The 26,744-nt window shown below is 40.5% G+C and overlaps 1 protein-coding gene across 1 annotated transcript in view; it reads right to left on the reverse strand.

Moving 5' to 3' along the window:
* Window positions 1–26,492, reverse strand: part of LOC110075000 (fatty acyl-CoA reductase 1-like) — a 41,200-nt gene extending 14,708 nt beyond the window's left edge. Inside the window, exons 1-10 of the mRNA XM_078394142.1 lie at window positions 24,789–26,492; window positions 23,562–23,737; window positions 21,754–21,933; window positions 19,679–19,856; window positions 17,596–17,640; window positions 13,227–13,345; window positions 10,356–10,364; window positions 9,704–9,771; window positions 5,733–5,904; window positions 3,736–3,865 (exon numbers count right to left, since the gene is read on the reverse strand). Of these exons, the coding sequence (XP_078250268.1) occupies window positions 3,736–3,865; window positions 5,733–5,904; window positions 9,704–9,771; window positions 10,356–10,364; window positions 13,227–13,345; window positions 17,596–17,640; window positions 19,679–19,856; window positions 21,754–21,933; window positions 23,562–23,737; window positions 24,789–24,977 (1,266 nt within the window). The 5' untranslated portion in view covers window positions 24,978–26,492. The remainder of the gene's footprint in view (window positions 1–3,735; window positions 3,866–5,732; window positions 5,905–9,703; window positions 9,772–10,355; window positions 10,365–13,226; window positions 13,346–17,595; window positions 17,641–19,678; window positions 19,857–21,753; window positions 21,934–23,561; window positions 23,738–24,788) is intronic.
* Window positions 26,493–26,744: the final 252 nt, after the last annotated feature.

A 26,744-nucleotide genomic window follows, 5' to 3' on the forward strand; every position in this document is an offset into this window, starting at 1 on the left:
AAGCTTTGTTTTAAACTATTTCAGCTTAACTGAATGACCTGCTGAGTAAGTACCCTCAAAAGTCTGCTAAGATTAATGAGACACGATATGGAAGATTTAAGCCTTTTCAAAAGTTAAAAACTGTATAGCAGAAGTGATCAAAGAATTGTTTGAAAGCTTTTGGTCTATTTCCTCCTACTGATTGAAAACTGTTTGGAATTTTGGAGTGAAGTTTGGTGATCTTAAAGACTTTTTAAGTAAGTAGGCATCCTTCAGTCTCGAGAGACTATGGTATCGTGCCCTGTATGGAGGACTTGGAACAGCGTCTAGTGTGGCTGAGAAGGCCAATTCGAGAGTGACAATCTCTTCCACACTGATTTTAAAGACTAAAAGAGGAAATACAAAGAACTAAATGAGGAATTGAAGTACTTACAGAAATGCGACCTTGAGACTGGGAAAGTTCTGGTTTTTTGGAGGTGGGAATTACTTGTGGGGAATTGCTGTTAATAGCAGAGCTGGCTTCTCCCTCTGTCCGAGGTCTGATATATGTTGGCCAAACTTGAACTGAGCCAGGTCTTATGATCAGAGAGCTCCCTCTGCTGGGGTCTTTTATATGTGATAGGTTATAGATTTTACAATCTCCACTAAAGAACCAAGTGTGTTTGAACTTGATAATATTGGAGCTGTATGTATGCCTTGAAGAGAAGCAAAGTTCAGTAATTGTGCAGATATACAATAGGCTAGAGGTAAATCCAGCAGTAGAAACCTGTCCAGAGACTAGAGCTTGGACAACAAGGATCTCAAGAAGTGCACAGAACGCAAGGGAGAGAGACAGTGAAAGAGTTGTCAAAAGACGATAAATTATCAGAACAGATAAAGGACTTCAAAGACCTTATGGTGTCCAGTGTAAACAACCTAAGACAGAGAATGGAAAATTTAAAGGGGGAAATGGCAGAGCTAAAGAAAAGGACTCCCCTTTCCTCAATATTATTTGAACTGGTGATAGAATTGCTGGTGAATATTATTAAGGGAGATAATACATGGTATTGGTAAAAAAGATAAATTTAAGATTAATATACATAACAATGATACATTGTTAACAATAGAGGACCCATTGAAGGCTAGATATTGTGTAAAATTACATTTGGAAGAATTTGGGCAAATAATTGGACTACATATACACATATACACTGGAATATATCAGAAATTATGTTGCTTGATTGTAATAAGGAGTAGAAAGCAATAAGGAAAAATCTGATATTAAATTAACACAAAGTATTTAAATACTTAGGAATAAATCTTACTAAAATTTACAAGTTCTATTTTTTTATAAATTGACACTATAAATTGAAAATAATCTAAATTAATATACAAAGATCAGATTATCCTGGTTTGGTAGAATTATGCTCTGCAAAATGAAAATTCTAGCAAAGATTGACTTTTTATTTGAATGTTCACAATATTGATAAGGGATGTAGAAATAAAGGAATTGCAAAATTTGATTGGTAAATTTTGTAATGGTGATAAAAGAGTCAGGATAAATAAAAAGTTATGGTATCAAACTGAAAGGAAGGAAGGACAGGTCTTCCGAATATACAATTTTATTAATTAGCTAAACAAATGAGATTTATTCCAAATATTCTATTTTTCCTAGATAATGTATTATGATTTAATTTGCAAATTCAAGAATTAGAGGGAAATATAGATAATATTATTTTTTTAGGAAAAATAACAAGAGTAGGCTGAAAGAGATAGAAAATCCCTTTTTGAAAAATATGTTGCAAAAATGTTGTCACATATCCTTGTCCCTTAATATATGGGTTCCTGTTTTGGGCCTTAGTCAGCTTGGGAACAGGGACTGATTGCATCCTGAAGGATTTTCAGATTGACAAAAAACAGTTTTGCCAAAAGAACTGGAAATAAAAAAAACCCACACATTTATCTGATTTCTTCAGCTCAAAACTCCCTAGAGTCCAGCCCCCCCCCCCCCCCATGTATAGAGGGCCATGATGAGTAGCTCCTTTATTGGTATATGATTTAGATGCATGGTATAAGGTGGTTCTCCACCCAGATTATGGAACCAACTATCTCTGGGCATCCCCTGTTAACATTTTAAAAACTTTTAAAAACCTAGTTGTTTAGACAAGCATTTCTATCAAAGGAAACCTATTGAAATTATCAGACTTAAAGCAACTGTACCTTCATTTAAAATATCTAATGTTTTAATGTGTTTCTGTTTTAAGTGTAGTTATATTTTATGATGTTTTCTATGTGTTTTGTGCGCATATATTATGCTTATACTAATGTTTTCTGCTGGATTGTGTTGTGAAGTGTCCAGAGTAGCTTGACTAGATGGGTGCTATACAAAACAAGCAAGCAAGCAAGCAAAAAATCATGGATTTGTTTTATAAGGGCAGTGTTCCTCATTAGCTGAAGGTCTATCCTTCAGACTCATGGCTGTCTCTGTGTAGGAGGAGGATGGATTGCATCAATGCGTGCAAGTAATGTCCCAGTAGGTTTTCAACCTCAATTATCAGATTCCAAAGTCAGGCTGAAATTCCACTTTATCCCTGAGGAATCAGCTCTTGCTCAATTTTGAAAATAATAATAATGATCTAGATTTCTATGTGTAATCATAGCCTCGAAATGCTATCCCTCCTACATAAATGGCTGGGTCAGCTATCTGAATCATTGTCAATAGAATCATCTTCATTCCATGATGCACTATACAGCATTAGTACAAGAAGTAGTGCCAAGCATGGAAGCATAAGACATCACTTCAGGCCAGACAGTCAACACAAAGTCACAGCTGTGATGGGCACAAAAGCTATTGCAATCATTGGACATCAAACGTTTGATCTGCTGGTGCTAATGCCAATTTGTTTCTTATTATTTATAATGCTAGCCTGTCCTGCCATTAACCGATGGGCAACAGAGCATTCCTATAGCATTTGAGCATAAAATCCAAGTCAAAATGGCCTAAAATGTTCCCCACCTCCACCAGGCTTCGTATCTTATTTCTTCTGCAACCATGAATATTACCAGAAGATTTAACTCCTAAGCAATGGAAACACGGCTCTGCCCTTGTAATTCTGGGGCCCTTGAGGCCCTGGCACATATGCTTCTTTATTGCGTAGCATACAATGATATCCGTGCATCTAATTTGGAGCGAATTCTTTCTAGTTTACCTGGTCGATCAGAGGAGGCAATTCTGTACACTCTCCTGCTAGGAGAGAACAAAATCTAGACGAGTACCAGGCAGATGGCCAATTATATCAATCTATTAACACAGCGACACAGGTCACAATTTCCAACAAACTTCTTGTTCTGCCCTAATGGGATGTAATCAACGGCTTCCAGGTTTGCCAAAGCCTCGCAGCTGATGTCTAGATGTTCTTTCAAATGAATTATGTTTGTTTTGATATGTTTCATTAGTATTTATGCCACTCATCCTCTTTGTTTCGTTTCTAACTGGGCATGCGCCTAGAGTGGTCATATCGACTGGATAGGTGGGATATGAATGAATGAATGAATGAATGAATGAACGAACGAACGAACGAACGAACGAACGAACAAACGAACAAACAAACAAACAAACAAACAAACAAACAAATAAATAAATAAATAAATAAATAAATAAATAAATAAATAAAACTTCTCATCTGGGTGAGGACTGTTGCCTGTTGTGTTATACTGTATGTTTCTTTTCAGATGCCAATAAAGGTTACTGACTGAATGCTACCAGAAAATACTTACTTTCTTATCTTTTGGACTGAGCTGATTCAATAACATGTTGATATTATCTGAACTCCATTCCCAGGTACAGCTGGAAAAATATTCAAAGGTTGTCATAGACTTATGCAAGCGGTTCAAGAGCTTCATCATCCTAAAAGACAGAATGGAAAAAATCTGTAATGGACGGGAGTATCAAAAGTGATCCATAATCATGTATTTGCTTTAGACACATGTACATTTTTCAGATCTCTGAAGGGAATACTGTCTCCAGATCCAAGTCCAGTCTGATGGCATTTTAAGGTTGTGTTTGGATTAAAAAAAAAAAGCACTGCTATGAGAAGTAAAGAACATATGAAAAGTTTGCTGGTTCAGGCATAGCAAATCCAGCATTCTGTTCACATAGTGGTCAGCCAGGAAGATCACATGACTGGCATTCTTCTGGTCATGCACCTTAATATATTCACTCTGGGACTGGAGAAAATAAATAGCCATAATGACAAGTGACCATTATCCTCTATAAACTTTTCTAATCCCCCTTTAAATTGGTGGGCATTGCTACATCTTCCTGCAGCAAATGGCACACTTCAACTAGGTACTTTATTGAGAAGCTTTTTTGGAATTTACCATGTCATTTCTTTTTGGTTGAATTGCCTTTAGTTTCATAGATCCCAGGAAGAAAGGAATGGCATCACCTGCAGTTTCTGGGGTTAGTTTGGTCTGGTGTGTGATTTTTCATCAAATGCAAATTATTTATACACTCTTGCTAAATTAGTTGAACTAACGGCTATCAACTTTCTTCACTGTCCAGCTGTCATACCCATACACAGGAACTGGGAACACAACAGTGTGTATGATCTTGGTCTTGATATCCAGTGAAACCCTTACACTTGATCATGTGTTCTGATCCCTTCATTGCTGACCTTCTGATTCTCAGTCTTCTGATTTCCTCACTGAAGTCTTCATTTGGATTGATGATTGAACCAAAGTATACAAAATCTTTTAACAATTACAATTTCTTCATTGTCAATGTTAAAATTACGTAGTTCTCCTGTAGCCATAATTCTGGCCTTCTTAATGTTCAACTGCAGTGTGATTCTAGCACTTCCTTCTTTTACTTCACTAAAAGTTCTTTCAAGTTTTTGTTCAAGTAAGTTGTCTACTCTGATATCTGACAAAGATCTCACCTTCCCTCTTTTCCAAAGCAACTAGAGATTCAAAACTCCCACAATCTTCTTCAAGAAAGCCAAGTAAGACCCCCGAAGAAAGCAACCTCTGCAGCTATCTTTGGAAGATCACACTAAGTGGCTTCAAACCCTCTGCTTTTTTCTATGTAAAATACAGTGGTGCCTCGCTTAACGGCGATAATCCGTTCCAGGAAAATTGCCATTAAGTGAAAACATCATAAAGCGAAAATAAAAAGCCCATTGAAATGCACTGAAAACCTTTCAATGCGTTCCAATGGGCTTAAAACTCACCGTCCAGCAAAGATCCTCCATGCGGCAGCCATTTTCGCTGCCTGTATAGCGAAGAATCTGTCCCTAAACACAGCGGGGAGCCATTGTATTTACCAGGTGGCCATTTTGAAACCGCCAATCAGCTGTTTAAAAAACATCATTTTGCGAAGAATCAGTTCCCGAAGCAGGGAACCGATCATTGCAAAGCGAAATTCCCCTATTTAGATCATCGTTTTGCGATCGCAATTGCAATCGCAAAAAGATTGTCGTAATGCGGATTCGTCATAATGCGGGGCAATCGTAAAGTGAGGCACCACTGTATTAGTTCTATTCTGCAACAAGCTCCTTTTTTTAAAAAAAATATTGGAGCTCTGAACTCTTCCTACTTATATTCATATCTATTGAGAACATCTTTAGGTTCATGTATCTGGAAAGGACACATGGTAATAAATAACAAATAATCAGAACAGCCCTTAGAACAAGACTGATTGCCCCACATATGTATAAAGCTGTTCTCTATAGTAGTTGTCAGTATAATAATATAGCAGTGACGTCTTCCCTCACCTTGGTTTCCTTCCGGTTAACCGCAAATACAAATCATAGAGAAAGGCTGGGATGTTATGACTGACAACTGTCCTAAACTGGTGTTTCAAGTAGCTTGAGGTCAAGTGACCACCAGGTATTCTGAAGGCTTTCTCCAGAGGATTCCTCTTGAATGCAGCTAAGATATGATATTCTGCATGATAACAGCAAACAAATGTTTATATCAAAAGTTGAACTGAAAATGTACTTGCAGAAGCATATAAATATTTCAATTTGTTTATCATTAGCAGCTTATGTTAGACTTGAAAGTTGACTATGGCTCAAAAGAAATAAGTTCCCCATTCTCTTAGTGTGTTTAAAAAACTTACATGACGACACTGGACAGATCAATGCCGCATCCTATTATCCAGTACATAGAAGCCATTACAGCTTGTTCAACATTTCAATGCATGGCATACAGACAACAACTTCGTATGGATTTTAAAGACATTTAGAACCTTTTATAGAATTCATAAGCTCTTCCTCATTACAATAATATCTTGCATGGCACTGCCTGTTTAGCATTGATTTGCTATACATGTGCTTGGATGGTCATTTGTGGTGGTCAACAAGGTGTCAGTCCACTTGCTTCACGGTGGTGTTCCCTGGTTCTGTTCCTTATTCTCATCCCTGCCCCACCCTCCACTAGACCAGGCCTCTGGAACTCCTGGTGCCATTACAGTACATCAGGGGTCTCCAAACTTTTCAGCATGAGGGCCACATCACATGTTTTACAGATTTTTGAGGGCCGAAGATACACAGTGCACGTACGGACAGGCTGAAGGGAAACGACCTGATAAAAAAACAAGGCGGGCAACAGACCCCTGCATTACATCATCATTGTTCCTTGATGCACTCTCCATCGCTTTCTATTTCACAACTTTGTTCCCAAATCACCAACAAAAACACACTTGGTTTAATGTTCAGCTGTTCTTCTCCCTCTCCTGCACACTTAATGCTCATCTGTGTTGATTTTTTCATCTCTGCCATAATGCAGGCACCCATTCAGAGGCAGTGCCTAGAGGAGGTGGGGCAGGGAAGCCAGGACCCTGCCTCTACATTGGTGCCCACTGGAAGGGGTGGGACACCAAACCACCAAACACCTCTTGAGGTGGTAAAGAAACCAGGACAAACCGCTGAATCAGCAATTCCTGCCCATCTCTAATCTTGAGCACTAAGCAGGGTATTAATGTATTGTATTTTTATTGTGCTATGTTCTTTTTCAGTTGCCTTAGTTTTTTTTATTTATGCTAAACATTCATGTAAATACATAACTAAATAAAAGAAAGAAAAGAGGGTGGGAAAAAGTACATCTGGAAAATACATGCATCAATCTTTAGCATTTTCAGGTTTTGGTGTACAATTGCTGGAACGTAACGAATTAAGACATTATACTGGAGAAGTGAATTTTGAGAAGAGGATAATGAAAGAAAAAGCCAAAAATAAAAATGAGGCTGCCCTGAGAAAATGAAACATCCTTCTCAGTACTGTATACATACAGAGGACTCCAGCTTAAAGTACTGTAAACACTCCTGGAGACCTCCTATGAATGGCAGAATGGAAGAAAAGTGGACAACCAGTTAAAATAAGACAAATACGTTATACTAGCATGGTTTTAAATCTGTCAGTCTCAGCTTGTGCACTGGCCATAATCTTATTACTTGCATCTTATTACTTGATATGAGTCAAATTATGTAAATTGCAGTGGCAAACTGCTACTAGTTAAGAATTCAATGCTTGTATTCCTTGTCACACAGTAGTCATGTGATATTATATGCAACAAGGAATATATCTTGACTTCTTAACTAGCAGCAAGTTGCTGCTACTGTTTACATTGTCTTATACCAGTGCTCATAAGCAGTATAGGATTCTGGCACTGAATCATTGGATTAAATGGTGAGGTTGGATTAAATGGCGAAGTGGCTCTTATGAAAATCCCATTGATTCAGTAGGCCTATTTTAGTTGAAACTAAAAGCAAGATCATTAATCCATTTTTTTACTATGAAAAATAAGACTGAAGATTATAGTCTTCAGAGTTCTGAGTATGTGTCATGTTGTGATTGTACAGTTATTTCATTGTGATTATTTATTTATTTATTTATTTGATAAATAAAATAAATAAATACAATCATTTCATTGTGATTAAATATTACTATACATTTTAAAAAAATAAGATCAAAGCAATCAAATCTTGACAAGAGCTCTAGAATTAGGTAAAGATAAAGTTTCCCCTTGACATTTAGTCCAGTCTTGTCTGGCTCTAGGGCACAGTGCTCATCCCGATCTCCAACCTGCAGAGCCAACGTTTGTCCATAGACAGTTTCCGTGGTCATGTGGCCAGCGCGACTAGACACGGAATGTCATTACCTTCCCACTGAGGTGGTACCTATTTATCTACTTGCATTTTTACATGCTTTTGAACTGCTAGGTTGTCAGGAGCTGGGACAAGCGACAGGAGCTCACTCCATCATGTGGATTCGATCTTATGACTGCTGTTCTTCTGATCTTGCAGCACAGAGGCTTCTGTGGTTTAACCCGCAGCAGCACTATGTCCCTTAGAATTCTAGACTCTAGAATTACTGGATATCAAAGGGAATCAGATATATCAGCAGGGCCAAAAAATTTTCATTAGGATAAACTTGTAAGTAAATTCAGTATAATTACTAGTTTATACATTTTTAGTACCTTGCCCCACCTACATTTGCCTGTTTTAAACATTTTGGGCTAAAAGAGAGAAAAAGTACTGTTGCATTTTGAAATGCTTATTCTCTTAGTTGTCTGGGGCAAGTGACTCGCTATTTTTTAGTATCTCCATGACTGACTATTTACTGTGGATATTTGGACTCCACCGGCTCCCCTACAATCAATTTTCTTTTTAATGCTCCAGTAAAGTTCTTTAAAACTCCCACACACATCTCAAAGAGCTTTTGTTTTTGTTTTGTTTTGTTTTTGGTTTGTTTTTGTTAAGTCCTTGGCCTGAATACTTGAAAAGCTGATGCCATGAGCAATCCGAGAACGTAATAAACTGCCTTAAGAGGTGGCGGCTTCTTCTTCTCTGGAGGTTTTTATATAGTGGCTAGATGATCCCCTAATTTGCAGCAGGCTTGTTCTTCTGCTGCCTTTCTGCACCAGCAATTTAAGCCTTAACTATTATACGCTTCTTAGCATATTTGTACACATATCTAGCATCCATAAAGGTGAAGAGAAATGTAAAAAACTTGTTATTCTGAACTGTCAAATTGCATCTGACTTATGATGACGTGGTGGCGCTGTGGGCTAAACCGCAGAAGCCTGTGCTGCAGGGTCAGAAGACCAAGCAGTCGTAAGATCGAATCCACGCGACGGAGTGAGCACCTGTTGCTTGTCCCAGCTCCCACCAACCTAGCGGTTCGAAAGCATGCAAATGCGAGTAGATAAATAGGGACCACCTCGGTGGGAAGGTAAACAGCGTTCTGTGTCTAAATCACACTGGCCATGTGACCACAGAAAGATTGTCTTCGGACAAACACTGGCTCTATGGCTTGAAGAGCGGGATGAGCACCACCCCCTAGAGTCGAACATGACTGGACAAAAATTGTCAAGGGGAACCTTTACCTTTACCTTTATGATGACCAGAACAGGGTTTTTCAGCTATATGAGATATTTAAGGAGTGGTTTTACCACCGCCATTCCCGGTAAATTTCCACAGCCAAATGGGCATTTGAACCCAGCACTCCTAAGTCCTACTCTGTCACTTTATCTGCTACATCATACTGACTCCAAGTTTTAAAATACTACATTAAAAATATGGCTGTACAGCAGATTTAGATGCACTATTGTTGAATTCTATCAGTATGGAATCTTATCTCATGCCATATGATCCCTATAGAAAAATGCAAGACATCAAGAGACATTGGAAATCTTGAACTGTGGACCAGGCAGTCTTGGTGTTCGTATTGTGGTAAAAACTTACCCATCTCTCCCCAGCGATATGGATTCATACTGCCTGTTGTACAGTTGTACACCAACATTGACTTTGGTCTGGGAAATTAGGAAGAAAAGCAAAATGCCATATGAAAGGAATAGAAAATATTAAATATAGCATTTTTTGTTTACATTGGCAATTTCAGCACTTCCTGAACTTCTACTGAGACATACTTCTTTTAAAATTGAAACTGGAAGAACATTTCATTTTAAAACCCCGAACATTACTTTTAGGGAACCCATGTGTTTCTCTATGCGTCATTTATTTGAAACAGGGCTGTGTCCTCGCACCAACACTTTTTGGGATCTTTTTTGCTGTCATGCTGAAGCATGCCTTTGGAACTGCAACCGAGGGTGTCTATCTCCGGACTAGATCAGACGGAAAGCTCTTTAATCTCTCCAGATTGAGAGCGAAGACCAAAGTCCAACTGAAATGCATGCGGGACTTCCTCTTCGCAGATGATGCAGCCATCGTTGCCCACTCTGCTGAAGACCTCCAACAACTCATGAATCGTTTCAGCAAGGCCTGCCAAGACTTTGGACTAACAATCAGCCTGAAGAAAACACAAGTCATGGGCCAGGGCGTGGACTCACCTCCTTCCATTACCATCTCTACACAAGAATTGGAGGTTGTTCATGACTTTGTGTACCTTGGCTCAACCATCTCTGACACCCTCTCTCTGGATGTCGAGCTGGATAAACGCATTGGCAAAGCAGCCACCATGTTCTCTAGACTCACAAAGAGAGTATGGCTCAATAAGAAGCTGACGACACATACAAAGATCCAAGTCTATAGAGCCTGTGTCCTAAGCACACTCCTGTACTGCAGCGAGTCCTGGACCCTTTGTGCACGGCAGGAGAGGAAGCTGAACACGTTCCATATGCGTTGCCTCCGACGGATTTTTGGCATCACCTGGCAGGACAAAGTCCCAAACAGAGTAGTCCTAGAACGAGCTGGAATTTTCAGCATGAATACATTGCTGAAACAGCGACGTCTACGTTGGCTTGGGCACGTCGTGAGAATGGCTGATGGTCGGATTCCAAAGGACCTCCTGTATGGAGAATTAGTGCAGGGAAATCGCCCCAGAGGGAGACCACAGCTGCGATACAAGGACGTCTGCAAGCGAGATCTGAAGGCCTTAGGAATAGACCTCAACAGATGGGAAACCCTGACATCTGAGCGTTCAGCCTGGAGGCAGGCACTGCATCGTGGCCTCTCCCAATTTGAAGCGACCCTTGCCCAGCAGGCCGAGGCAAAGAGGAAATCACAAAAGCAGCAAAACCAGGGAGCTGGACAGGGGACAGATTGGATTTGTCTTCAGTGTGGAAGGGATTGTCACTCTCGAATTGGCCTCCTCAGCCACACTAGACGCTGTTCCAAGTCCTCCACACAGAGCACGCTACCATAGTCTTTCGAGACTGAAGGATGCCTAACTAACTAACTAACTAACTAAGAAAATCAGAAGTTGTTGGGTTTTTTTTAAAAAAAAGAAAACTATTCTGCTCCTTTGAGAAATGCAAATAAATTTTGTAAGTCTCTGTTTGAATAATTAACAGCTTTCATTGGCAATTTTATGATATGACAAGCCCTTGGCCACTTCTGAGAAACAGTATCACACAGGACCCATCCAGACATGTTTTGTGGCTTGGAACGTTGGTCCTTTTCACCCACAGATGTGGATTTGCTCACTCTAAGCTTCCATACCGGTAGTCTGTTTTCCTTCAGTGTAATCCAGGTACTTCCAAATTGACTTTCCACACCATAACACTTCTTCTCCTCCTCCTCCCTTCCTGCTCATGTCCTCCCCATTCTCCACCCTGTTTCCAGTGATGTTGCCTGTTTTGCAATAAGATCCATTTTGGAGAGACTTAGCATGCTGCCTAAACAAAAACAAACAAACAAACAAAATCCTTCCCCCATATCGTTGTGGCTGAAGTTGAAAAGCAAGCTGTGGATACAGTGGTGCCTCAACTTACGAATGTCCCTACTTACAACCATTTTGAGTTATGACTCGCTCCAGCTCCAAAATTTTGCTTCGACTTGCAGCCAGAGCTTCCAGTTACGAACAGAAAAAGGCACGGGAAAAAGGTGGGAAATTCAAATTGCTAACTGTAGGTGGCAAAGAGGCTGCTTCTTTGTAGCTCTTTCGCCCCCGCAGTTAGAGAGTGTGCGATCGGAAGAGGCTTCGGACTGCCTGGTAAGGTAAAGTGCTGCTTTCTGCTTTTTAAAAACTGTTTTGGGTGAGATTTGCAGTGTGGTTTTGGGCTGGGGGGTATGTTTCTGTGCTTTGTTGTTGTTTTGTTTTTTGGTGATTTTTTTTTTTGCAGCCCCAGCACTTTGCAATGGGGCTTGCTCCTTTGTTTATTTATGGTTGGTTTGTTTGTTTAAAGCCCCAGCGCCTTTGGGGCTTGCTTTGTTGTTTATTTTTGGTTTTGGGTTTTTTGCAGCCCCAGCGCCTTGCAACGGGGCTTGCTCGTTTGTTTATTTTTGGGCTTTTTTTTGCACCCCCAGCACATAGGCCATAGGGTAAGGATGTTCCGTTTGTCCTGACCTTTTCCTACACTGTCTCATGACATTTATCTGAACTGGAGGGACTCCTGTGTTTACCTCTATGGAAGTGAACTGAGGGAGAGTTGATGAGAGAACTTGTCCATTACTTCTGTTGATTCAATAAGCCTACTGTATTTCTGATTTACTGTGCTAATCAACAGGGTTTGTTTGAGGGTTTTTTTTTTAAAAAAAATATTAACTAAAAATGCCCCTTGATACCATCTAGTGGCTAAAGCAAGCAATTTCATTATTTTGGGGACTGTTGGTAACTGGTTCTTAAACAGCTTCAAGCTTTGAAAAATATCTCCTTCCAGGCTAAAAGAGCTGACAATAGCCCAAAACATAGTAAAATGGCCTCCTGTGCTCCCAGAGGAGGCAAGGGGATTTCAGAGCAAACCCCCTTTTTTCCTTAAATAATAATAATTAAGGAATTAGGGTGCAAATAGACTGCAGGAGGCCTGAAAGATATCTGAGGAGTTGGCAAGGATTTCTGGTGACTAGCTTTACTTGTTTGAGTGACAGTGAACATCACAGTTATCAGAGCCGATTAGAGAATGTCTGCTGTATATGATTCCTTGCTCCCATCAGGCCAATTTTCAGTCTGTTTCCACTGGGCATAGCTAATGCATCCATGACTGCCCGCTGTCTCTCTTCATGGCTCTGGGCTTCCTTCCTTCCAGGCAAAGAGAACATCCAGACCCATGGAGAAACACAGCAGGTGGCCTCCACTGAGAGCAGGCTCAATGAGCCACAAGGAACCACCTTTGGTGTAGCAGGGAAGCATGCTTCCAACTATATTTTAGAAAGGGGAGTGATCAAAATTCAGCAAACACTTCCTTCCATCCTGGGATATGTTGCAACCTATTCAGCTTCTGCTATGTGAGTAGAAGTACAAAAAATTATCCCAGTTTAGCAAAGTATATCTTGATAAGAAAGTACAGAAAACAATGTGCAGTCATACCTGTGAACTGCAGTGTACCATCCAGCAGCAAGGCTTAAATTGATAGCCACATCTACAGGAACAATATCAGCTACTGCCTCTGTGTTGCATTTTATTGTCCTTAAAATCCCTTTTCCAGCCTGTGGGAAGGAAGGGGAAAAAACTAGTCAGTATATTCAGTGACAGAGTATTACTGCTCACCAAAAATGCAACTGAAGTTGCATATGCAGTACTATATACAGTACAAAATAATAGTAAAGAAAATCCAGAACATGCTTCACCTCCCAATGAAGACTTGATTATCACATTGTGCTGACAGCTGAACTACTCTCTGCTTTCTTTGACATTCATTTGATTTCTTTACAAGCTTTCTGAGAGAACACTAGAAATATAGTCTCCCAGGTATACCAGGAGAACAGAGCCAGAAAACCCAGCCGTGGTCTACACTGGTTTACCCAATGGTGGCATGGATTTATTCTTGGCCACATATTCTCTCCTCCAACATCCCATGCCACAAAAATCCTCAACTGGGAAGAGGCAACTGGCCACTTCTAAGTTGTACAGACAGCAGGAGAATTTTCTGGCCTCTCTTTATTTGGATGCAGAGATGGCAAAAGAATCTCTACCAGCTACTCTTTCTAAGCACTAAGGAAAATGTTCTACTCAGGAAAGTATTAGTAGTTTCAGGGGAGGACACATCCCCATTTTGAGCTGCCTGATGAAGTGGACCCATCCACAAAAGCTCCCATTAAAAACTATAAAAGTTAGTCTTTTACGATGCCACCAGGTTTTTGTCTTTTTTAACTTTATATTTCTATTTTGCTTTTACCTCTAATGCGTGCACAGACTAACACAGCTGCCCCATCTACAACTGTTTTGAGCTGGATCTTAATTTGAGAGAGTTTGACCTCAAAGTAAAATGATGGAACAGCACTGGGGATAGACTGGTTGTCTTCATTTTTTTCCAGTTGTCTTAACTTACCTCCATCATGACCGCTGTGCTTCTTGTTTTAAAGTATACAAAACACTTCTACAAAGCATTACTTTCTGGAAAGAGCCAAGTTGAACTGGCCACTAAATAAACGCTGCTGTCCACAGTTAGCAATTAAGTATAACCCTGGAATTTATGGGGTTGATTAAACTCTTGAAACAGGTAGTTGCAAGGGCAAACCATCCCCACCCCAATTTCTAGTCTCTTTATTTATTTCTATTCAATAATTTTTTAAAATTGGAGGGTGGGGGGAAGAAAAAGGCAACCATAGCCAGGCTTCCCTTCCCTCTCTTCCAAACTTTTCTCTTCTCCCCAAATGCACTTCCACCAAGGTGGCAAATCTCAAAATTGCCCTAAAGGAGGCCAGGACAAGATATGCCATCCATTGAAGGAATATTGGTTTGGTCAATAGGAATCACAAGTGTTTTGTGAGCAGCTGCCACATGAGGCTATTCTTCACTTTTTGAATAGGATCCAATCAGGCTTGCTGCTGTTTTAGAGTAGTGGTTCTTCTCAAGCAACGGTATGTGCGCCACTGGTGAGATGTAGCCACATTCTAGATAGGACACAGAACTCTCAGGACAATGAGTAAAATTTTATTCTTCTTCTGTGCCCATGGTTTCCCGTCAAACAGAGGTGGTTTGTCATTATGCTGGGTGAGGTAAAAATAGACTCCCCCCGACCCCTTTGCCATCTTTGTTCACCTTCTACAGACAACACTCAGTCACTCTAAGCTCAGGAGAACAATTCGAGGCAGCAGAGCCACCATGAGGACTGAGACATAATTCTTGTTTTTAAAACTCTCTAGGGAGAAGAGAAGTAAAAGCTCTTCCTGCATTTACTTTGTATGCATAATAGGAGGGAAAATGCCAATTATAAACACTCTCTCATTATCCCTTTCTCAGTTATATTAAGCCTTGCCATTCCAATCACAGAGATAGGACAGGAAGTTACTACTGTGTGGCTTTGCAAAGTATTTCACTTCCCTTTCTGGCAAGCACATGGCGGATACCTGTGTTTCACAATGAACAACTGTGAATTAGGTTTTTCCCCCACACTGCTTTTAAACCAACAAAACGTGACATGAGGAACTACTTCAGCTAGCACAGCTTCTGTTCTTGGATGTTTGGTTTGGTCCATGACTAAGCGTGGAAGGGGCATGTGATATAGTGCAACAGGAACAGCAACTAGAGATGGACCACTGGCTCAGGGGTTTATGCCAGTTTATCTGTTTTATCCGCCCAACAGGTGTTTGGCACCTCCCAGCCCCACCTCCTCCAGCTGATGCCCAATCAGAGGAGGCGGCACCCAGAGGAAGTGAGGCAGGGAAGCTGGGGCTGGGAAGTGCTGAGGACCTGTTCAGCGGATAAACAAACTGGCACGAACCACTGAACAAGCGGTTCCTGCCCATCTCTCATAGCAACAGAGATAAAATAGCATGCAGCAGGAAGCTGCATGATAGGTGTCAGCAACTATTCAGCTCACAGTCTTTTTTGTCCCTCTTTGCCGCCTTTTCAAATGGCGTGCATGGCATTCAGGGCTCCAGCTGATCCAGCTGCCCACAGCCTTCTTCAGTGTGTATTGTGATATTAGGCTACCTGTGAGATTAGTTGCCTTGTATTGGACTGATGAAGGACCCAGAAAAAGCACAAGATCAAGTGACCCAGAGCAGCAGCACCACCACCACCACCAGAAGGTGAAGCTCATGAGCCAGGCTAATGGCAACAGCTTTGCTCGTTTCTTTCTTATTAATTTAATTCTTGTTATCCAAACATGTGACTGACAGAGGATTGGTTGCCATCAGCAGAGGACTCATGAAGGGACAAGGCAACAACTTGAAGATACAGCCCCAAAGCCATCATGAATCTTTATTTATTTATTTTTTATTTTTTTAAAAAGTCACCCTAAGCTTTCACTGCCTCCCAACTCAGGAGCAACCACACTTTTTGTCTCCTGATTCAGGAGTTGCTCCTGAGTTGGGAAAATATATATTTATAACTGGAGACCTTGAGGGGATTATTTATGTTGGAGAATTCCAGACACATTATTTTCCCCTTTATTATTTTCTATTTCCCCTGCTCTCCATAAATAATACCTATAAAGAGGCCCATAAATGTAATTGGCAAAAGTGGGATGAAGATTCTTTAATGCCCTGACTGAGATATAACAGTGTGAAAGCTGAGGACTGCTGTTTCAGAGAACTACTATTTAGGACTGATATAAGGATGATGGTAAAATTAGCCTGAGCCAGGTCTAGATATGGATCTAAGGGACTTGAAAAGACCATCTCAAATTGCATCACAAGCTTTAAAATTATTAGCTGCCTCCAATAACAATGCGAGCTGAAAAAAGAATTACTACTTTTTTTCCTGACCTGCTAAAGCCATTGTCTCTAGCCCTAAAACACAATCTCCCTTTCCTCCTCTTGAAATTATAGCAGGTAGAGAAGAGCAGAGGGATTTGGGGATCAGGCAGGGAATATTGCAGCAATAGCTAGCAGTTCATTTATTTATTTATGCAATTTATATAATGCTCCATTAGTGTGAGCATGACACTGGGCGGTTTATACAATATTAAAACTCACTAACTCTCAATATCCCAGGAAAAGAAAAATCCCATTCCAAAACAACATGGCAATACAACAGACAATAATTCTAACTATAAATGTGAAAAACCCTGTAAAAATCTAGAATTGTTAAACAAGAAAAGAAAAAGAAACCTCACACCCCACTAAGCTCACATTCCGGTATATTTTTCCAGAATGTCCCTCCCCTATGTCTCCTCTCCAAACATCTCTGCTTCTGCTCCTGACACGATGGGCTAAATCAGTGGTTCTTAACCTTTGTTACTCGGATGCTTTTGAACTGCAACTCCCAGAAACCCCAGTCAGGACAGCTGGTGGTGAAGGCTTCTGGGAGTTGCAGTCCAAAACTCCTGAGTAACCCAAGGTTAAGAACCAGTGGGCTAAATGAAAGGAGAGGGAAGATGGGTGTCTGTTCTGGAGCACATGGATCAGTCGGAAGACAGAACCTCAAAGCTCCATATAACTATTTTCAAACCTTTGACTTTCCCAGAACCCTTCCATAATCCCTCAGCCAACAAACCATTGGATCTAAGATTATAAAGCAAACACCCCCATCACATTTAGCCTTCTTTCCTGATCAGCCTGTGTCCTCATCAGACACCCCTAGGCTCTGCCCTTATCCCACCATTTTGCTTTCACAAGCCATGAGCATTATGGCTGGTGCAGTTTTGGACCTCTTAGCCTGATGAAGAATCCTGGAGAATTCACACTGCCTGATTCTTGTCACCCATTAGTCTGCCAGGAGCAATAGTTAGGCTTTGTTGACCTCCATTGCTTGCTCTAAATCTCAAGAACCTATTTGTAACTATACATACCGCTATTAGGAAACCATTGAAGTGGTTGATGTTGTCAATCCAACCCTGAAAGGAAAAACAAGCAAAAGCAAGCTGTTAAGATGATGCACAGCTCAGTTTAACATCTGAAATATGCAACTCACTTTCAGGTCTGTGAAACTGGGAACTACTGCAAATTTGCACTGCCTGAGAGTCTCAAGATTACAGGAAAAACGTCTCAGATAAAAATCCATTTTGACTAGTCAAAAATGTTCAGTTTTGGAATCCCTCTTAATATTTGTTGATGTCATTATTGGAGGGGATTATATTTAAAAACACAATTCTAAATAGTGGATGGGATTTTACATGGAGAGTTGCCAAGAAAATTAGTTATGTTCATCTATATAACCCAACTGTATTGTACTCAAGGAAAGTTAGCAATATGTGCAATTGGGCCAAAAGCAAATGTTGGAGGTGTGATGATAAGCTTCGTCTCATGTTCTGGGCTTTTCCAATTTTATCTTCAGGTGTTTCCCTCTCTGCTAGACTTCAAAATTATGCTAATCACTTATTTAAGACTCAAAAAATACCCAACTTTGCATTATAAGGGATAAACTGCTAACTGCAAAATTGTACAAACAAACTAATGCATTCAATCTTCCGTGGATAATGTGAGTTTAAAACTTGCAAACATAATAAAATGAAAATTTAATGGAATTTTAAGAAGGATTTACACTATCAAACATCCAGAGCAAATCTGTTAAATCACCTGGGCATGGTAACTAAAACATATTTATAATGTATTGCAAAATACAGTGATGCAGTTTCTGTTTTAGAATTTGCTGGCTCACTCTATGGTGCAACATGAGATTAAAAAAATGAAGACGATCAATTCTGTACTTGTCTAAACGGTATCTGTGCAGCAGCAAATCTGGTCAGGCTCTGCATCTGTTTATAGATTCCTGATTACTGTACCTGTAAGATCCATGCGTGTTATATAGCTATCACATTTACATGTTAGGTGTACATAAATCTGAAGTCTGATGAAGGAGAATTTTTAAAGCAAATGCTTTAAAAACACAGCATCACTGCCTGATCATGGCTGCAGACCACACCCAGCCAGAACTGGTACTGCCACCATTTTTAAAGGTTTACAAATGGTTTGGAAGACCTCCCATCCCCAGTGTGCACATATATTTCCCTTCCATTGACAATGCTGGTCGAATAGGTTGATAGGATTTTGTAATAATACAAAACCTGTCAAATCTATTTACCTGAGGTGAAACTGAAAGTGGAACCAGTGCGTATCATGCCCAGAAGCAAAAGGAGTCTTATGGCACCATAAAAACAATATAATGGCCACTTCATCACATATATGCATCTGAGGAACTGGGTTACAGTCCGCAGAACTTAAGCCAAGTCAAACTTGTGGAAAGTGTGGCAGGATTCTTGTTGACCTTCAGTGGACCAATGTAGTAACTCCTCTGGAAATCATGACTAGAAATTCCTTTTATTTTATCTCCATTTCTCTTATCTCTAGTTCTCTTTCTTTCTGAAATTTCCCTGTCCAATTAAAATTGTACCTTTGATTTCAAGAAAAGAGAAGTACTGTTCATAAATCCATTTATTTATTTATTATTTATAAATAAATAAATATAAATAGGTAATAAAACTTGGTTGTCAAAACATCACAAATGCTGGGAGATGTCTATTTGCCCTAGAAGGCATTAATTTTCATGAAAGTTTGTGAAATTCCCAAACATGACAAAGGGAGCATATGTTGTCTTGGACAAGCTGCTGGGTAGCTCAGTGGTTTAGGCATCTAGCTACTGAGCCAGAGGTTGGGAGTTCAATTCCCTACTGTGCCTCCTTGACAGAGGCTGGACTCAATTATCTGTAAAGTCCCTTCCAGCTCTGCAGTTCTAAAGTGATGATGATTTGTTTTGCCTCTTTTCTCTCATAATTCTCAAAAACCCCAAATGTCCCAAGGATTCCACTGCATTACTATTTCTAGTAAATATGTTTGCAACAATATCCTGACAGACAGATATGCTCTGTGTAAAGCAAATGCTTCTAACAGCATTTTCAGGGAACTGAGCAAGGATGGAGAAGCAATCATACTTACGGGAAATGGTTCATGCCAGCTGGCACCCACAATAGATGGTCTGATGATAGCAATGTTTAAGTCCCCTTTCTCTTGCTGAACCAAATATTCCGTCAAGGCTTTGGTGAATGTGTAGGTGTTGGGCCAATCCCCGATAAGCTTGGGTGTGATCTCTTCAAGAAGAGACTCATCCATCCACCTAAGAGGATACATTGAAAGTGTTCATGAATACCGAAGAGAGAAATGGTGGGGAGGAGAGTGAAAGAATAATACTAACAAAACTTTCAAAATTAATGTGTAACATTTCACCATGTTCGTTTGCAAATTAAGAAACACTTTTATTATGACTAGAGAGGGGCATAAATCAGAAAACCAGTTATTCATTTTGATTCATGATTGGTGGAGCTTGAAAAATAGCTAGAGGCACACAAATGACATGGAAAATTCCACTGACTCTCCTCTACAATCCCTCCAAGTTTTGTGAAGTTTAGGTTTCTGACATCCAAGTTATATACCCACAAAGTGGATCCCTCAGGAAAGTGCCCTTTAGCAGCTGGCTTGGGGAAAGCCAATCTTCATCTTGGAGAGATTGTAGAGGAAAGTCATGGGAAGCTTCTCTGTGATTTTGATGTCTGTAAGTGCTGGGGGGGCTTTTGTGTGTGTGGGGGTCATCTTTGAGGATGTATAACTTGGACATCTGAAACCCAATCTACATCAAACTTGGAAGGATTGTAGAGAAGATTCAGAGAAAGCTTCCCTGAAATGTTGGTATCTTTAGATGCCGGGGGGCATTTTATAGGCAAACAAATCAATAACTCAAAAATCATTAAAACATCTGTTGATTTGTATTTGTCAGGGCATTAATTTCTACAAGTACACATCGACAAATTAACAATTTTTGAACAAATTTGTTGATTTTTTAAAAATTTGTGCCTATCTCTAATTATGACTGTGTCGATGTTTATGTCTCTGGGGTATAGTAAGAATGTTGTATATCTGTATATGGTCAGAGGGTCTGCAGACATATAAAAGAGATAATCAAATGTATGGCTTCTGTAGCTTCAGCAATTAATTATATTATCACATTCAAAACAACAGGATAAGTTCAGTACCACACCCACAGCACAACGGATCTTCCAGGCCTGGGCAGCACAATATAAAAGCACCATCCCTATACACTTTTAACAGAATAAATGCACAGCAAACTAACCAAGTAACATTTTTAAAAAAATATCAGAGAAAACACCCGCTGCCCTCCCCACAGGAAAAAATAGAAGGGAAAAAAAAACCTCATTCATTAATATGGAAATCCTTCCAAAAATCAAGAAAAATTGGGAGAAAGGAAATGATCCAAGATCTCCATCATAGCTGGCAGGCAGGAAGCAATACAAGATGGAGAGCACGAGGAGTAATACTGCAAGGAATGATTTAAGCCAAGAACATTCTTCACCGGGTTTGAGGTTGTTTTACAGATTCAAAATTCCTGCTTCCCCCAGATTTTCTGATTGGCTGGCTGCTGACCCCCTCACAGTGCTAAATAAACAAAAATTAAATTAAATTAAAATTTTCTGTGGCCAATTGACAGAAAACGGCAAAAAAGACACCAAGAGGTTCCACAAAAGAGGAAACATGAGAGAAACATGAAGTTTTCATGCATCCTTCTCCCATAAGCATGGATCATTTGCATTTAAGAGGCGCTTTTTTGGCAATTGCTGAAAGAACACGAATTACACTAAAGCCTCTTTCATGTTTTGTGTCTGTTGTTAAAACCAAAGGCCCATTCTTAAGGGCTTTAAGGAAGAATTATTCAAAATCATTCAGACAGTTAAGACAATTTCTTTTTTCAAACAGCTTGGCAGCTCTGTGTTTTGTTCTTCTGGTACTCCTTTCCCAACAAGCCAGCAAATTGAGTACCCAGCGTACCAGGAGAGGGCAATGTGTACCCTGCATAATTAAATTATGAACCACCCAGAGTGCTTTAAGCTCCATGGGGTGGTATATAAGCAACACACTTTTTAAAGAAGCACTTCGTATTGATCAGAAAAAATATTTAAATCCGCACCAAAAGCGAAGGGCTTCCCCCCACCATTACTTACTCCACAAGGTCAAAAAGTCTCTTGGGCTCCAAGGGAGGAGGGTAGACGACTTCCTCTATATGACTCCGATTACAGTTGGCATAGGCTGTTGAAAAGTGGATGAAGGCCTCAAGATGCTGCATCCGGTGGGCCAGCATCAGGAGCTGCTGGGTGCCCCTGGCATTGAGCAACAGGGCAAGCCTGGCCAAATAAAACACAGAAAGGTTGTGATGAGGTAACAAGCATCTCTAGTTAGTCCCCTTTTGTCTTTTATGGATTAAGAGAGGTACTGCAGATGTTCAAGGGAAGTAAAAAGAAAAGAAATCGAGGCAGTTTACATATCCTTCCTCCTGCCTGCTCCATGTTTCTGGACCTTGCCAAACATGCCCTTCAGAAGGCGAGAACATACACTTCCCTGTATTAGGTAAAGTCTGAACTAGTCACTGGTACTTTTTCAGTAGTTGAGATAGATGCATAATGACAGGGCATAATCTTGTTTGGTGAAAACCCAGGTATAGTACCCGTGGCCTCATTAAAGGATCTCTGAGCCAGAAACCTTGACTTGACCTGTCATACGAAGCACCTCATATGAATAACAAATAATAAATAACCAAAATAAGCAACGGAACAAGCAAAAGCAGTGAGATAGAGCAGTCCTAAACATCTTGGACAGCCATTTGGGAAAGGGCAGAATGGGGCGAGGTATTGCCCCGCTGGCAGAGAACAGCTCTACAAACCCAGGGGACATGCCCTCCCTGTGGGCCCTGGTTATGCATGCAGAAAGCTCTATAGGCATATCTGTCTTCACTGGTGTTCTCAGCAGTGGTAGACCCCTTTCCTGAATACGCTATTTTGGGGGTCAGTGACAGCAATAGATCAGACAGACCCCCAAGCCTCTTCACCGCTCCAGAAGGCTCCAGAAACAGGATATTTGTCAATACCAGCCTCAGGCTGGGTGTTCCCCTTCCCATCAAAACAAATGGAAATAATTTTTTTTAAGTCAACCCCCACCAGAGAAAGCTTTGGAAATGCCAAAGGATCCACCACTTCATTTTGCCCCCAAAATCAAGGCTGCAACAAATACAAAATATCCTTATAGAAAGCAAAAGGATGGATGATCTAATGGTCTAATTACATATTTGGATGCATTTATGGACTGAGCGGGGAGACTTGGACTGTTCTGGTCGTGAGCTGCCACATTAAGTATAACTCATGCATTCAGAGTGTCAGAATGTCTGGGTTTACAATTTCATGGTTACTTGAATAGCTAAAATATCTGCAATGTACTGAAATTTTTTTTGGCCTTTGGTAAGCGTTCTCGGAGAGAAAAAAAGATGATACAAAGATTTAAGAGCTTGACGTTGTGGTTTCTCTAGCATTGGAGTTACTTGCTGTTGAAACCAACTGTTCAGATAATGTTGTGCTTTCTGCAGCAATTCGGTTTCTTTCTTGCTGAGGATGCTCTTGAAAGGCTTTGGTGTTAATCTCCTGGAATGCAAGTAAACACACACTCCTGTCTTTCCAGATGGAAAACTGCTCCAGCCTCAATGAAGGATAGCTAGATTTGTGAGCTGCTCAGTATACATTTAGGTTCACAGCGAAGCAGATGTCGAGAAGATGTCAAAGGGGTCAATGCTAACATCACACATTTTCTCCTTACAGTTCACCTTGAATGTAAGGAGGTGATAACGCTGAATGCTCTGCTCAGCTGTTCCTTTTCAAAGTGAAATTCCACCTAGCATTCTACTCTCACTTATTATGAACTCAGTTATCTTAGGTACACATAAATCTGATGAGGTCTGGAGGTGGAATAAACAAAAATGACTTACTTTAGTGGCTGATCAAAGCGAACGGTTGCAGCACAATGGAAGACAATGTTGACTTCTGATAGCAGCTCTGCAGCATCCTCGGGAGCAATTGCCAGATTTGGCTGGGTGAGTTCAGCATTGATCGGCTTGATCTTCTCATGGAAGTTGGGCCACTCTTCTCGGACTCTATCAAACAACTTGAAAGCACAAATGTACTGTAGCTCCAGGACAAATAGAAAGAACTATAAGGTTCCTGAATATTAGCCCCAACTTGAAATAATCTCATAATAGCTGCAGTGTTTACAACACATGCTAAAACACAGTTCTTGGTGACTGGAAGAGCCATCTTTAGATAAAAGACTTTTCTCTCTCATAAAAGATTTACACTCTGGCACTACCTGTCAAGTTAGATCTTCTTAGAAGGGCAAATTAACTAACAATTTTCCAACCAACAAAGGGGTGAAGCAAGGATGCATCCTTGCTCCCTCCTTGTTCAACCTTTTTATGAATGATCTAGTTCCTTATTTAGCAAATGTGGATGGCCACCCTCCCAAGTTAGTGGTATTTTCTGTTTTGCTACTGCTTTATGCGGATGATGCCATTATTATTTCACACGCTCGTCCTGGTCTGAAACATTTGATTAATAGATGTGTGGAGTATTTGGATAAAAACAAAATGCAATGGAATTACAACAAGTCTAAAATATTAGTTTTTGCTAAATCCTGGAATCAATTACAGTGGAAAATAAATGGTAACAGTATCGAACAGGTCAAATAGATAAATATTTCGGTATTATCCTTTGTTTTTATCAAGGTGCAAACAAAGGCATACATTTTGTAGTAGAGGTTGAAACATAGCCTTTTGCTAACAGTTTGTTTTCCCCTCCTGTCAGGAATGCAGGTGGTGTTTTATGTTCCTTTGATGATACTATCAATTCTCCAAAACTTGACTTTGTTCAAGCAGGAACCTGCTGAACTTTATATTCCATGTGACAAAACAATGTGAGCTGTGCTGGATCTGTCCCACTGCCCTGCTACTTGTTGCCTTTACAGCCTTCCTCTAAGCTTGTGAAAGAGCTTAGCAAGAAGTCAAGTAAGAATCATTATTCAATTAGGATTCTCGTTGGGGATCGCTGTGTCTAATGTCCCATCAATGTTTAGTAAAGTGGCACTGGATACACAGTAACTCTGACTTGCTAAGTGTTATTGAATGTATGACATTGTTTCTAAAGAAAATTAGACTTCCTACCTTGCATTTCACCATGTTCTCCACTCTGTTTTGCATTGACTGTCCAGCTTTGGGTCTCACAAGAATATAAATAGCCTTCACGTTAGGGCTGGAGCGCAGAAGCTTTTCTATTAGTACTTTGCCCATAAAACCTGTGGCTCCTGTAACAAGGACGGACTTCCCATTGTAGTAAGCTGCAACTGACGACATGGTACCTTCAGCTTCCAGGTTATTTATGGAGGTACCTAATTGAAAGGGAGAAAGAATTCAGGACATCGGGTTTTACAAAGTTTTGCCTCATTATCTGGAATGGTCTCACTGGCTGTCTACAGTGCACATCTATTTTGTAATGTATTAAGTAATTTTGCGCTTTTCCTCATCATACCAAAATACTAACTTTTGATTCACCCTTCCTTCTCAACAGGAAAGGGTAGTGTGCATAAGACATGGTGTCCCTCTGCTATATGCTTTCCAGGGAGGCAGCCATCTTAATCTTTTAATCCAAATAACAAAGAATTGTAGCACTCAAAAAATTATTAATGATTTGGTTTTGAAATGCAGGCCAAAATATGAATTAACTAGGAACTCAGGACCTTTCCTTCCCCAACAGAATTACCCATGCTTAACAACAGTGCATCCACTCATTGCTGAGTCTAATTAAGGACTGTGTTGGATAAAAATAATGAACAGAACTTTATCTACTTGTGACTATCAAATGTATGCCTCAATGACACACGGAAGTGTCCACATGTGATAAGTTTCAAGACACTCAGGTCTTGATTTACAGATTTCCATTAGCAGAGTGTTGCTGCATATAAAATAAATACAAAAATAACCCAGTACAAAACACATGGAATTAGGAAATGAAAACATAAGGGCCCTAAATGGAACTGCGTTATGCTCATGTGTTGATCCTGGAAATTCACTTTTATGAAAAGCTCATTTGTAGTGGCAAGAGGCACAATCGTGAAGCTCTTTTCCCCTGGTCCTGCCACAGGTCCTGCTGCCCAAGGAACTCCTGAATGTTTTCAGGAGCCATTGGACAGGAGTCTGGTGCAGCAGGAGTGCCTACTGTCAGAAATTAATTCCGGGGAAAGCCCATATGAATGTAGAAGAACTATGGCTACAATGGGGGGGGGGAGGTTTGACGATGTTGGCCAACACATAGGAGGACGTAGTACAAGGAGTGGTAACTTTTTGCACTTACTCTCTTCCCTCTTACTGTTCCAGAAGCCAACCACATCTTTTTCTCTCTGTTTGTGGCTTTTTTTAAAATCAGCCTAAGGATTTTCTTTTCCCCTTCTTCAGCTCTTTGTTCTTGTGTCTGCAGCCCCATTTCCTACCCCCACAAACCAAGCTATTTTTTGCTCTGGAGATCCCTGTCCAAGTGTCTGTATTTGCTTTCTTCCAAGATTCCTTTAGCTGCTTTATTCATTCTTCCCAATACCCTCATAATTCCTTGCTCTTTCAAGTCACCCAAGATTTTGAATCCACTCACTCATTTCCTTTAACTAAGGAAAATAATGAGTTTGGGGACATTCAAGACTCAAACATTGACCTCTGGGTTTCATTCTGAAAAGCACACATTAAGGCATACTCTTGTATCAGTAACGATTTGTCCTTTAGGGCAGATGTCGCCACCTTCCCCCCCCCCCCCCGGCTGTGGCCCGGTGCCGGTCTGTGGCCTGAGCCAGACCGGACCATGGAGAGAGACCTCCCCCCGGCACACTCTCCCCCCTGCACAGCTGTGCAAGAGCACACACGTGCACAAGCACTGCGCCATCCTTTGTGCATGCATGTGCACAAACACTGCATCCCCCTTTTGCACATGCATGCATGCTCCTTCACACATGCGCACAAGCACATGGGGTGCCCCGCCTCCACCAGCCAGTCCATGGGGTTAAAAAGGTTGGGGACTGCTGCTTTAGATCACAGAGGACAGTGGACTTGCCTCCCATCTGCTGCCTAACCCACATT

This window comes from Pogona vitticeps, chromosome 5 (assembly GCF_051106095.1).
Source record: "Pogona vitticeps strain Pit_001003342236 chromosome 5, PviZW2.1, whole genome shotgun sequence".
NCBI classification, from domain to species: domain Eukaryota; kingdom Metazoa; phylum Chordata; class Lepidosauria; order Squamata; family Agamidae; genus Pogona; species Pogona vitticeps.